The 14031-nt window shown below is 38.6% G+C and overlaps 1 protein-coding gene across 1 annotated transcript in view; it reads left to right on the top strand.

Moving 5' to 3' along the window:
• The first annotated feature begins 383 nt into the window (after nt 1-383).
• Nucleotides 384-14031, top strand: part of LOC126101606 (transmembrane emp24 domain-containing protein 2) — a 40298-nt gene continuing 26650 nt past the window's right edge. Inside the window, exons 1-2 of the mRNA XM_049912285.1 lie at nt 384-601; nt 687-935. Coding sequence (XP_049768242.1) covers nt 463-601; nt 687-935 — 388 coding nt within the window. The 5' untranslated portion in view covers nt 384-462. The remainder of the gene's footprint in view (nt 602-686; nt 936-14031) is intronic.

The following is a 14031-nucleotide window of genomic DNA, read 5'->3' as shown; positions in this document are numbered from 1 at the left end:
TGAGTCTTGTGCGGAAATCCCTGTAGTAAGTTAAATGTTTATTCAACAAAGAAAACTTTTGTCCTTCAAGATTACTTAATTCGATAGAAGCATATTAGTGAACAATATCATTCTGGAACGGTCATTACAGAAAAAGAAGTGGAACTGAAAGGTACTTCGTTTTGTAAAGGGCGCTATTGGGCTTCGCCTCTAATTTGCGCTCTCTGTTAGGGAATTACGGAATCAATGCAAAGATATGTTGATGAACCGGTAAACGAATATAATATTTACAAATAATAAGTTTGGAGCTGCAAGAAGTAACAAAAGTTCTTTCTTAATCTTTTTAAATCAATATTTAATTTTTTTACAGAAATGAGAGCATCTTGCTTGATTTGAGCGTTCCATCAGCTCGCAAGTGGTTTGTCTTTACGCGTGCTACATTACGTGGAAACATACGTCGTGTACTGTATTTACAGGAGACTAATGGAAGTGAGAATGTTGTTTCATGTATTGTTTATTTGTATGTCCGTGTGTTTTCGAGTATGTGTTTCGTACTCCATAACAGTGGATGCCCATGCAGAAGAATGCTTCTTTGACAAGGTTGAAGCCGGAACAAAAATGGGTAAATGTTTTGACAGCAACAGACTTCCAGATGATTATGCTTCCTTATGCAGTGATCATGCTTAGCATTATTTTCTTTTTTTCAGGGCTGATGTTTGAAATTGCTGAAGGTGGTTTCCTTGATATTGATGTTAAAATAATCGGACCTGATAACAGAATAATCTATCAAGGTGAACGTGAAACCAGTGGAAAATACACTTTTTCGGCGCATACAACTGGAGTATACACGTATTGTTTTAGTAATCAAATGTCTACAATGACTCCTAAGGTTGTCATGTTTAACATGGACATAGGAGAAGCACCTAAGGATCAAGCTCCAGCATCTGAAGGGGGAGGTGAGGATAGTCTGTAGTTGTCTCTTCAGAGTACCTGTCTTGCCATTTCATTTATCCATGCACCGGCAGAAATAATAATTGTTGTTTACCGCATTGTACAGCTGTCTTGTACAGTTCTGTTATACATGCGGTTAATGATTCTGTGTACTGGATTACACTTTGCAAATTACGAATCTGTAGGTAGATTTGCCAACTTTCCTTCCTTCCGGACTTATACGTAATTTCAGCCAGTTGCAACCACAGTGAAACTTTCAGCTGCCTTACTACGACTTATCTTATGCCCTCTTCCGTACCTGCTGCGATTTTGCAGAAAGTGTTTTATATGCTTGAAATGATTAGCAGCTGTTTGAGAAATACGATTTGAATGAATATCTAACAAATATGATCGTCTTTATTGTTAGGCTTTGAATTACGAGTTTCCGATTCTGTCGGCCCTTAAATGATTTTCAATAGATATTTTTGTCAAGAAGTTATTTTAGTTCCTACAATGTGCCTTGCATGGAAAGTACTGATAAAGAGAGAGCTTTTATGAAGTTGGAAGGGGTTATGGACAGTTTGTGGCTAACTACCTACCAACAAAAGAAGGTGCTTGTCTTGACACTAATGTCAAAACCAAAATAATTGGAACTACAAAGTAAGTATTCATGCTTGCCTTACAGATTGCAGGGCCGTGATGATGAGTCTACAGACAAACCCAGTGACCGCACAATAAATTCCCAGGTGGAATACATGTTATTTGTTTATAAGTGGGGTTATTACAAAGGAAACCTACAAATCTTTCAAAAAAAAAAAAAAAAAAAAAAAAAAAAAAAAAAAAAAAAAAAAGTTCTTTTATTGATTGCTAACAAATATTTGAAGAATTGGCATCAAATGATACATTAAGTTGCATGTTGCAGACCCTTAAAGTCAGGTTTGATGAAAATTGTCCACTAGAACTCGATAGATATCCAACTGTCAAATCAAAATGCATGCAGAGAACAGGCCAACTGAAGAATGGGATACTACCCATCGGCTCTGACTGATGACGTCATAGTTTACTCGTAGATATTATCTTTATTTATTTATTTTTTTTTTTTTTTATTTTGTTGGCTTGTAGCATACAAACTTTTTGGCAATCACAAATAAATGTACTGACAAGATGTTGTCTTTATTTTCGAGTTGTAGATAATAAATCTGTTATCTCCTGTGGCAAGGTGTCATCATTGTAAACTGAAATAAATGACTGTTTTCTGAAAAGATAGGTCTAGACATTGGTTCGATTTTTGTCACTTGTATTAATTATAAGTTAATTGTTCGTTCCATTTCATTTGGTACTTGTTTTCATTCTTAGTGAGATTTAGATAATTTGAAAGAATTGTTATTCATTCTGGACAACTTTAACTTTTTGATTTTCATTTGTAGGTATGGATTTACTTATCTTGACTGCAGTACGGGATACAAATTTTACAGTTGTTGCTTCATTCTCTCTCACTAGTACTAGTATTACTAAGATATTTCTCAGTGGGTATTGGTACTATTGAAGGCAAAAACACCAATAATATAAAAAAATTGTACTAGTGCTAGCAAAGACGGAGAAAACGACTTATTTAACTCTGGCATCCTCTACCTCAGTTTAAGTATAAAGGTAGTATTCTGTTCTTCAGTTGACCTCTTTTTTCGACTTCGCTAGCGTTAGTATCTCGCTCTTCAGTTGACTTATATACATCAACTGAAGAAAAGGATACTACCTTTGTAGTTCATCTCAGATAGCCTATTAGTGCTAGTGAAGGCGAAAAAGTCGACATACCTTGTATCTCGTATTGCAGTTAACCTATACATATCAACTGAAGTTCGGGGTACAACTCATATATGTCAACTGAAGTAGGCCATACTGACACTGCTTCTATCCCTTTTTTCTTTATATTTTTTGCACTAGTATCCCATTCTTCAGTTGAGCTATGTAGGCCAACTGAAGAATAGGATACCAGGACTCAAAGAAACAATATATCTAACATCATGTTCAAAATATGGATGTTCGTGATGCATGCCTAACATCTGTTTTCTCTGACCTGTGTTCCTTTGTTTCTCAGCATTCGTCTTTGCTAAATAAAATGTGTTGCCCAAGTACCAAATATAGTCAAAGTAGCTAAAGACACTGACATTAGACTATCCAGCAGTTAGTTATGAGCCAAAAGGATATACAGAAAGAAAAGATAAAAAAGGAAAATGCTGCTAGATTTATTAAAGAAACTTATAATCGTTGCAAGGCAGCATGGGAACTGGTTAATGAACAAAGGAAAAAAGTCCACCTCTTATTTATTTGGTTATTTATCCATGGAACACTTTACAATGATATTGGATTTGTCATTATAATACAGTGAAAATAAATAGCTCAGGAGCTAACATAGAATATATAAGTATGGTGTATGAGGGTAGGACAGTTGGTCAGCTTAATTGATTGCAAGTCGTGAAGTCCAGTGAATTTAATGAATGCGATGACATTCTTGACTTGGGAATTAATCTTGCAGTTGCTGTGAAATTTGGAAATAAATGCAGCATAGTAATGTGGAACAGAGTGTATCCAAAAGATGTAAAAAAATGTAAACTCTCAAAAAATCCCAGATGTTTACAGTGTGCCCTGTAGAGTATGATACAAACTATAATGTGTGAAATTGCGAATCACTGTTAGAAGTGATAAATAAATGCCTTGGTGCTGGGGAATTTCCAGATTACCTAAAAGTAGCATGCACAGTGTCAATTTACTAGAAAAGGTACTCCAAATAGTGTCACTCTACAGGTCTATGTATCTATAATACCAGTATTAGCTTAAGTGATATAGTCCATAATGAAAGATCAACTATTCAGTTATTTTGAAAGAATCGTATGGTGCCTACCATTTCCGTCAGAAGGTCCAGTCAACAGCAGCAGTACTTGACTTAGTTAAAAATACAGGGTGAGTCACTAACTATTGCCACCTAGAATAACTCGGAAAGTATGATAGTAGCTGAAAAGTTTGTGGGACAGAAGTTGTGTGGGACAACGGTTTTTTTTGTTGCTAGGTGGGGTCGCTTCAGAGATATGAAGGTCAGCTTTGATTCTTTAAACGGGATGTTATAGTTTGGTACTTATTTTCTGGTAGCAGCTATTGAAACGAATCCAATGATGTGTAACAGTAAGGTCTTTGAAAGTGAACGAAGGTCAAAAAGGTGACATGATCGTCCATTTACAGAACGTATTCGAGGTGATGACCATTGGTATCAATGCAGTGCTGCAATCTTCTTATCATGGATGAGTGGTATTCCTTATCACATCAGCACTTATCGAAGTACATGCTCTGACAATTCTCTCGTATATTGTGCAAATAGTAAATATTAACCGCATATCCATCTAACTTGCCATTGACATGTAAACACCATTCGACGGTTTCGCAATACAACACTAATAAGAATGTTAAGACTAGTATTGTCGAATCCAGCAAATGTGAATGATGTATTCCTTCGAAAAACAAGTTGGTATGCTTCTCATTTATGGAGAATGCCAATGAAATTCAGTGAGAGCTAGAGACTTCTACACTGAAACATATCCTCAACGTACTCACCCTACTCGTTGTACTTTTAAATAAGTGTATGATAAATTGTCCCCCCCCCCCCCCCCCCACCCATGAATCATGGACCTTGCCATTGGTGGGGAGGCTTGTGTGCATCAGCGATACAGATAGCCATACCGTAGGTGCAAGTGCAACGGAGGGGTATCTGTTGAGAGGCCAGACAAACATGTGGTTCCTGAAGAGGGGCAGCAGCCTTTTCAATAGTTGCAGTGGCAACAGTCTGAATGATTGACTGAACTGGCCTTGTAACATTTACCAAAATGGCCTTTCTGTGCTGGTACTGTGAATGGCTGAAACCAAGGGGAAACTTCAGCCGGCCTTGTAACACTAACCAAAACAGCCTTTCTGTGCTGGTACTGCGAACGGCTGAAAGCAAGGGGAAACTACAGCCGTAATTTTTCCCGAGGGCATGCAGCTTTACTGTGTGGTTAAATGATAATGGCATCTTCTGGGGTAAAATGTTCCGGAGGTAAAATAGTCCGCCATCCGGATCTCTGGGCGGGAACGACTCAGGAGGACATCGTTATCAGGAGAAAGAAAACGCGTTCTACGGATCGGAGCGTGGAATGTCAGATCCCTTAATCGGGCAGGTAGGTTAGAAAATTTAAAAAGGGAAATGGATAGGTTAAAGTTAGATATAGTGAAGTTCGGTGGCAGGAGGAACAAGACTTCTGGTCAGGTGAATACAGGGTTATAAATACAAAATCAAATAGGGGTAATGCAGGAGTAGGTGTAATAATGAATAAAAAAATGTGAGTGTGGGGAAGCTAGTACAATAGCATAGTGAAAGCATTATTGTGGCCAAGATAGACACGAAGCCCACGCCTACCACAGTAGTGCAAGTTTATATGCCAACTAGCTCCGCAGATGAGGAAGAGATTGATGCAGAGTATGATGAGATAAAAGAAATTATTAAGATAGTGAAGGGAGACGAAATTTTAATAGTCATGGGTGACTGGAATTCGATAATAGGAAAAGGAAGAGAAGGAAATGTAGTAGGTGAATATGGAATGGGGGTAAGAAATAAAAGACGAAGCCGCCTGGTAGAATTTTGCACAGAGCTTAACTTAATCATAGCTAACACTTGGTTCAAGAACCATTAAAGAAGGTTGTATACATGGAAGAGGCCGGGAGATACTAGAAGGTTTTAGATAGATTATATAATGGTAAAACAGAGATTTAGGAACCAGGTTTTAAATTGTAAGACATTTCCAGGGGCAGATGTGGACTCTGACCACAATCTATTGGTTATGAACTATAGATAAAAACTGAAGAAACTGCAAAAAGGTGGGAATTTAAGGAGATGGGATCTGGGTAAACTGACAGAACCAGATGTTGTAGAGACCTTCAGGGAGAACATTGGAGAACAATTGCCAGGAATGGGGAAAAGAAATACAGAAGAAGAAGAAGAAGAAGAATTGGTAGCTTTGAGGGCTGCGTCAAGTAGATAAAAAGATGAGGGCTAGTAGAAACACTTGGGTAATAGAAGATACATTGAATTTAATTGATGAAAGGAGAAAATATAAAAATGCAGTAAATGAAGCAGGCAAATATGAATACAGAGTCTCAAAAATGAGGTCGACAGGGAGTGCAAAATGGCTAAGCAGGGATGGCGAGAGGTCAAATGTAAGGATGTAGAGGCATATCTCACTAGAGGTTAGATAGATACTGCCTACAGGAAAATTAAAGAGACTTTTGGAGAAAATAGGACCACTTGTATGAATATCAAGAGCTTTGATGGAAACCCAGTTTTAAGCAAAGAAGAGAAAGCAGAAAGGTGGAAGGAGTATATAGAGGGTCTATACAAGGGTGATGTACTTCGGGACAATATTATGGAAATGGTAGAGGATGTAGATGAAGATGAAATGGGAGATATGATACTGCATGAAGAGTTTGACAGAGCATTGAAAGACCTAAGCCGAAACAAGGCCCCGGGAGTAGACAACATCCCATCAGAACTACTGATAGCCCTGGGAGAGCCAGCCCTGACAAAACTCTACCATATGGTGAGCAAGATGAATGAGACATTCGAAATACCCTCAGACTTCAAGAAGAATATAATAATTCTAATCCCAAAGAAAGCAGGTGTTGACAGATGTGAAAATTACCGAACTATCAGTTTAATAAGTCACAGCTGCAAAATACTAACGCGAATTATTTACAGACGAATGGAAAAACTGGTAGAAGCCGACCTCGGGGAAGATCAGTTTGGATTCTGTAGAAATGTTGGAATATGTGAGGTAACACAGACCCTACGACTTACGTTAGAAAACAGATTAAGGAAAGGCAAACCTACGTGTCTGACATTTGTAGACTTTGTGAAAGCTTTTGACAATGTTGACTGGAGTACTCTCTTTCAATTTCTGAATGTGACAGGGGTAAAATACAGGTAGCGAAAGGCTATTTACAATTTGTACAGAAACCAGATGGCAGTTATAAGAGTCGATGGGCATGAAAGGGAAGCAGTGGTTGAAAAGGGAGTGAGATGGGGTTGTAGCCTACCCCTGATGTTATTCAATCTGTATATTGAGCAAGCAGTGAAGGAAACAAAAGAAAAATTCGGAGTAGGAATTAAAATCCATGGAGAAGAAATAAAATCAGAGACAGCAAAGGACCTGGAAGAGCAGCTCAACGGAATGGACAGTGTCTTGAAAGGACGATATAAGATGAACATCATCAAAAGCAAAACGAGGGTAATGGAATGTAGTCGAATTAAATTGGGTGATGCTGAGGGTATTAGATTAGGAAATGAGATGCTTAAAGTAGTAAAGGAGTTTTGCTTTTTGGGGAGGAAAATAACTGATGATGGTCGAAGTAGAGAGGATATAAAATGCAGACTGGCAATGGCAAGGAAAGCGTTTCTGAAGAAGAGAAATTTGTTAACATCAAGCATAGATTTAGGTGTCGGGAAGTCATTTCTGAAAGTATTTGTATGGAGTGTGGCCATGTATGGAAGTGAAACATGGACGATAAATAGTTTGAACAAGAAGAGAATAGAAGCCTTCGAAATGTGGTGCTACAGAAGAATGCTGAAGATTATATGGGTAGATCGCACAACTAATGAGGAGGTATTGAATAGAATTGGGGAGAAGAGAAATTTGTTGCACACCTTGACCAGAATAAGGGATCGGTTGGTAGGACATGTTCTGAGGCATCAAGGGATCACCAGTTTAGTATTGGAGGGCAGTGTGGAGCGTAAAAATCGTAGAGGAAGACCAAGAGATGAATACACCAAGCAGATTCAGAAGGATGTAGGATTCAGTAGGTACTGGGAGATGAAGCAGCTTGCACAGGATAGAGTAGCGTGGAGAGCTGCATCAAACCAGTCTCTGGACTGAAGACAACAACAACAACAACAACAACAACAACATGTAAATTGAGAACAAGTAGATTTTTAACGCATTGGAAACATGCCTGGTAAAGAAAAGTTACTAGCAGTGGTATGTGTGCCAGTGTGGTTCGAGATCCTTGTGTTAGTTCGCATCAGGTTGTAAGGGAATGTGGCATGAGCCAGAGTAATGTTGTTCGTCTTCTGCATTGCCATAAGTATTATCCTTACCATATTGGTCTCCACCAAGAATTAACTGGTACGGACTTATGTGTCGCATTGAATCCTGCCGATGGGCTCAACTTCAGATTCTGAGGGATAACACATTTACTAATTTTACTGACGACGCTATATTCACACACCATAAAAGTGTTAATTTACATAACATGCATTATTGGGCAACTGAAAATCCATGTTGGCTGCGGCAAGTTGCACACCAAAAACTGTGGTCGGTGAATGTTGGTGTGGGATTCTGGAGGACAGAATTCTAGGCCCCTGTTTCATCGAAGGAAATCTTAACGATAGAAAGTACATTACATACCTGTAAGAAACATTAGGTCCGTTATTGGAAGAAATACCTTTAGGAACAAGGAACAGAATGTGGTATCAACATGATGGGTGTCCGGCACATTTTTCGCTGATGGCTGGAAATGAGTTGCAGAGACAATTCCCAAACCTTTGGATTGGACGTGGAGGAGAAGTGTCGTGGCCGGCTCATTCCCCAGACTTGACGCCTCTGGATTTTTTTCTTGTGGGAATTTGTAAAAGACATTGTTTATAAATATGTTCCAACTACACTGGAAGATATGCAAGAGATAATTGTCATAGCATGTGCTTTGATATGTGCCAGTGTGATAAGGATTACCACTCAATCTGTGATAAGAAGATGGAGCACTGCATTGATACCAATGGTAATCATTTTGAACACCTTCTGTAAATGGATGTTCTTGCCACCTTTGTGACCTTGGTTGTCCTTAAAAGATCTTACTGTTACACATCACTGGATTCGTCTCGATAGCCGCTGTCAGAAAATAAGTACCAAACTATAGCATTCCCTTTAAAAAAGTAAAGTTGACCTTCATATCTCTGAAGTGACCCCACCAAGCAACAAAAAAACCAACGTCATATTATGGCCCCCATTGTTCCATGCAACTTTTGTCCCACAAACTTTTCAGCTCATACCATACTTTCAGAGTTATTCTTGGTGGCAATAATTAGTGACTCAGCCTGTATAATTCAAGTTTTTAAGGAGCTCCAGAAAGCCCTATGTTTCCAATTTTAAAATAGTAGTTATAAATTACATGTAAATATGCTAAATGAACCAATTTCTTCAATTTTAAATTACATATAACAGTAATTGTGCTTACTGCAAACATAGCTGAACCAATAACAGCAAAATTCCACACTCCGGCCCTGATGACCTATCAGAATTGACCAACCACTGTGTCTTCCTCTACCAGTGGTGTCATTTGGTGTGATATGGACCTCTGAGCCTCCACTTCTCATTCAAGCAGCTCATCAGTTGGCCTCACGAGGCTGAGCACACCCTGTACCAGTCCTCCCACCAAGGAAAAATCTCTGGCAATAACAGGAACCGAAGCTGAGTCCTCACTGTAGCAGCCATACTTGCTTACCACTGGGCTATGGAGGCAGACGAAAGAGTTGCTTCATTATTTCTAGACATTGGGTTTTTCCAAATAAGGTTGTGACCTATCTGTAATGCCCAAACATTAACACTTTCTAGTTCTTGTATTTTATTGTTGGAGAAATCTACACTGAAGAGCGAAAGAAACTTGTACACCTGCCTAATATCGTGTAGAGCCCTTGCAAGCTCTCAGACAGGTCATGGCATGTACTCGACTAATGTCTGAAGTGTGTGCTGGAGGGAACTGAGACCGGGAATCCTGCAAGGCTCTCCATAAATCCGTAAGAGTATGAGGGGCTGGAGATCTCTTCTGAACACCATGTTGCAAGGCATCCCAGATGTGCTCGATAATGTTCATGTCTGGGGAGTTTCGTGGCCAGCAGAAGTGTTTAAACTTGAAAGAGTGTTCCTGGAGTCACTCTGTAGCAAATCTGGATGTGTGGGGTATCACACTGTCCTGCTGCAATTGCCCAAGTCTGTCGGAATGCCCAATGGACATGAATGGATGCTAGTGAACAGACAGGATGCTTATGTACTTGCCACCCGTCAGAGTCGTATCTAGACATGTGGGGGGTCCCATATCACTCCAGCTGCAAATGCCCCACACTATTACAGAGCCTCCACCAGCTTGAACAGTCCCCTGCTTACGTGCAGGGTCCACAGATTCATGAGGTTGTCTCCATACCTGTTCACATCCAGCCAGTCGATACAATCTGAAACGAGACTCGTCCGACCAGCGTCATGTTTCCAGTCATCAGTTGTGTAAAGTCAGTGTTGATGGGCCCAGGTGAGAGATAAAGCTTTGTGTCGTGCAGTCATCAAGGGTACACGAGCGGGCCTTTGGCTCTGAAAGCCCATATTGATGTTTCATTAAATGGTTCACATGCTGTTGATGGCCCAGCATTGAAATCTGCAGCAATTTGCGGAAGGCTTGCACTTCTGTCATGTTGAATGATTCTCTTCAGTCATTGTTGGTCCCGTTCTTGCAGGATATTTTTCCGGCTGCAGCAATGTCGGAGAGTTGATGTTTTACCGCATTCCTTTTATTCACGATCCACTCGTGAAATGGTCATACAGGAAAATCCCCACTTCATCGCTACCTTGGAGGTGCTATGCCCGATCGCTTGAGCGCCGACTATAACACCATGTTCAAACTTGCTTAAATCTTGATAACTTGCCATTGTAGCAGCAGTAACCGATCTAACAACTGGGCTGGACACTTGTCTTATCTAGGCGCTGCCGACCGCAGTGTCGTATTCTCCCTGTTTATATGTCTCTGTATTTGAATACACATGCCAATACCAGTTTCTTTGGTGCTTCAGTGTATTTTTATAGCTTTTGGAGAAGTACTGAATTATATTTACTGAATCCTGTCAAAATTAATTGATGATCCATTGGTATCAAACCGTCTGTAATTGGTTTCAGATACTACATTAGCTGCTGTCTTTGTAAAGGGATTAGTACTATGTTTTATTCCTGTGGTTGTATCATCTGCATATGAAGAACAAACTTTTCATCTTCTGAAACTAGAAATAGAAAATCATTTGTGTAGATCAGAACCAACAGAAGACCAAAACTGCCAGTCTTACTTCAAATTCAGTTTGCCATTGGAACGTAATTGACATGAACTAATATACTTTAATTTTCATCATTTGTATGGGATAAAAATCATGAACCTTCTTTGTCTGCTATTATTTTCACTTTCGCATAAGGATATCACAGTTCACACAATCAAAAACCTTACCGGAGTCACAAAATTCAGTAGTAATAATTTCTGATTTATTGTTTCTGGTACACAATCTGTCAAAGGGATTAACTTAATCCTTTGACAACCACTTTGTCAATTCCCAACCAACCTGTCAGCTTTCAGTCCAGCATAGGCCTCGGGCTACACTACATATAAGTATTTTATCTCAACTAAGATTTTGTATCCGGGTCAGGCCATGCTATTTTTTTGCTATGGAAGGACACTTTGTTGTGAAATCTGGGTAAAAAACTTTAATTAGAAGTGGAAAACTAGGGCACAACACATATTCTGCAAATTGTTAAAAACAACAGGAATTTTTTATGCATTTAAATAGTAATATTATGTTTCTATATTTTCAATATTAATTATTTTACTGAGCGTTACGGAAGGACAAGAAAAAGCAAGCTTTTTCGATACTTGAATGTAAAGATTAATTCCTGCTCTGATGTTTATGTTTCACTTATTAAAGTTTTTAATTGGTTAACTGCATATGTTTAGTATACAGATAAGGGCATAATAGATTTTTTTAGCTCTTAGATTAAATGCTGCCTCCAAGAAAGTGAGTAGCTGCAGTGTTACGGAAGGACATTTTTTCCCAGCTATACAAATTTGACTTTTAACACAAAATAAATTGCTATTTATTAAATTTTGTAACTATAAATGCTATCATACAAGTTACATATTAATTTATTACTGAAATTAAAATTATGTAGCATAGGAAAGTTAAATTATTGTTAGTAAAATATAGACTTTGTACATACTTAATTTAAAACACTGTTCTGAGGAAGTACCCTTTACATTTAATAAAGTAACACTGGAAAATGGTTTATAAACTTCAAAATAATTGAAAAATTGTATACTTAGGCATTACTACTTGCTTAAGAAAGCATGAGTAATGTTGCTGAGATATTTCTTTTTTTGTTTTTTAAGAAAGTACCAGGGGGAACAAAAAAACTTTCATTTAATTTTTGTTCATAAACATCAACAGGATCTGAAAATTTATAAGTAAGTCTTTCAGAACTACCATTAATATGCGGTTCACAACACAGAAATTATGTCAGCAGGAGAAACATTAAAGACATTATTCTGGGCAATTTTAAATGTGTTTTTAGTAGTGTCTGTTGACTTCATTCCCATCACTTTGTAAATATCTTCATCAGCATGAAACTTCTGAATAATGCATGCATACCTGTATACAACAGCTGTATCACTTTGCAAAGTAAAAATGACCCATTAGGCAAGACTGAATCATTTGTTAACTTGCTTTGAACTACTTGGTTCTGCTGCTGCTTGAAAACATTTGTACTCTGAATAAGTTTGTAGGTCCTTCCACTATTATGCTGCCCAGAAAAAAAACAGAATTTTTCAAAAGTGTGACATTTTTTTTATCAGAAGAGGGTTGTGCAAAATGATATTTTCGAAGGCCACTTATAGGCAGTTATTCCATCGGGTTTCCAACATTTTCTTTACTTCTTCAATTTTTGTCTCTGGAACGTATATCAGAATAATACTTTTGGCAAGATCTTTTGCAGCTGTTGCAAATTCTTCTGCATTATTTACTACTATTTTTTTCTGGAGTATGGAACGAAAAATGACACTCTTCAGTTCTCCTCTGATGCCATCATGTGGACCCTTTCCATGAGCTGTTTCGAAGTAACTTTGATCAGCTGTTACACCAAAATCTTTGTCATGGAAAAAGAAGATAACAAACAGAGAACCGGCTTTTGAACTGACTTGCAGCTCCATCACTAAAGTAATGGACAAGTGAAATTGGAAACCCGACTTTTGTTTTCAGATGTGCTAAAATTGCCTGATTGAAAGCATGGTTACTGTCCGTACTACATTCTAAAGAATCAGATACAGCACAGCAGTTTATATGCTTCAGTTCAGGACACTTGTAATACAAAATGGCTGTAAAAATAGACACCCTGGGTGAACACCAGTGAGTCTGCATGATCTCAGATTGATGTTTTATCGAAAAGTTTTGTGAGAAATCCTCTAGTACAACAATGTCAGTTTCTGGAAGGACACGTTTTAACACGCGCAACTTGGAGTGCTGCCTACGTGCATTGTAAACGTGCCTGGTCAAAGTCTGTAATTGTAAATAAAGTTGTACCTTTGCTTCTGACAACTTTGTTTGCATTTCTTGTTTCTTTGTACGACCTTCTTCTAGACACCATTTATAAAAAGTTATTCTTTCGTTTAAATGTAACCCTTCAAAATAGCTGTCAAGGTTTTGAAGTGCCTTACTCTTCACAATTCCTGTCTTGGTCCGGCTCACAGTTTGAATCTGCCAGGAAGTTTCATATCAACACACACTCCCCTGCAGAGTGAAAATCTCATTCTGGGAACATGCCCCAGGCTGTGGCTTAGCCATGTCTCCGCAATATCCTTTCTTTTAGTTCTGAAAGGTTCGCAGGAGAGCTTCTGTAAAGTTTGGAAGGTAGGAGATGAGGCACTGTCAGAAGTAAAGCTGTGAGGACGGGGCTTGAGTCGTGCTTGGGTAGCTCTGATGGTAGAGCACTTGCCCGCGAAAGGCAAAAGTCCCGAGTTCGAAACTCTGCAAGGAACGTTCACCTTCTTTATTGTTTGATTTGGCACAGAATCCCTTCTTTTTTTTCTTTCAAATATTGATTGTTTTGGTTTTACATTCCTAGCAGTAAAGCCAGCAACATCAAAGAAATTATTAAGTTTTTGAGGTGAAAAGGGTTTGACGGGTTTTCCAAGAACTTTGGGATGCTTGGAAGGTGATTTTGGGAGACAACTCTTGATCCTAGTGGTAGCTTTACC

The sequence above is a fragment of the Schistocerca cancellata genome, chromosome 9 (genome assembly GCF_023864275.1).
Source record: "Schistocerca cancellata isolate TAMUIC-IGC-003103 chromosome 9, iqSchCanc2.1, whole genome shotgun sequence".
Classification (NCBI taxonomy): Eukaryota; Metazoa; Arthropoda; class Insecta; order Orthoptera; family Acrididae; genus Schistocerca; species Schistocerca cancellata.
This window is presented reverse-complemented; position numbering and strand designations above follow the sequence as displayed.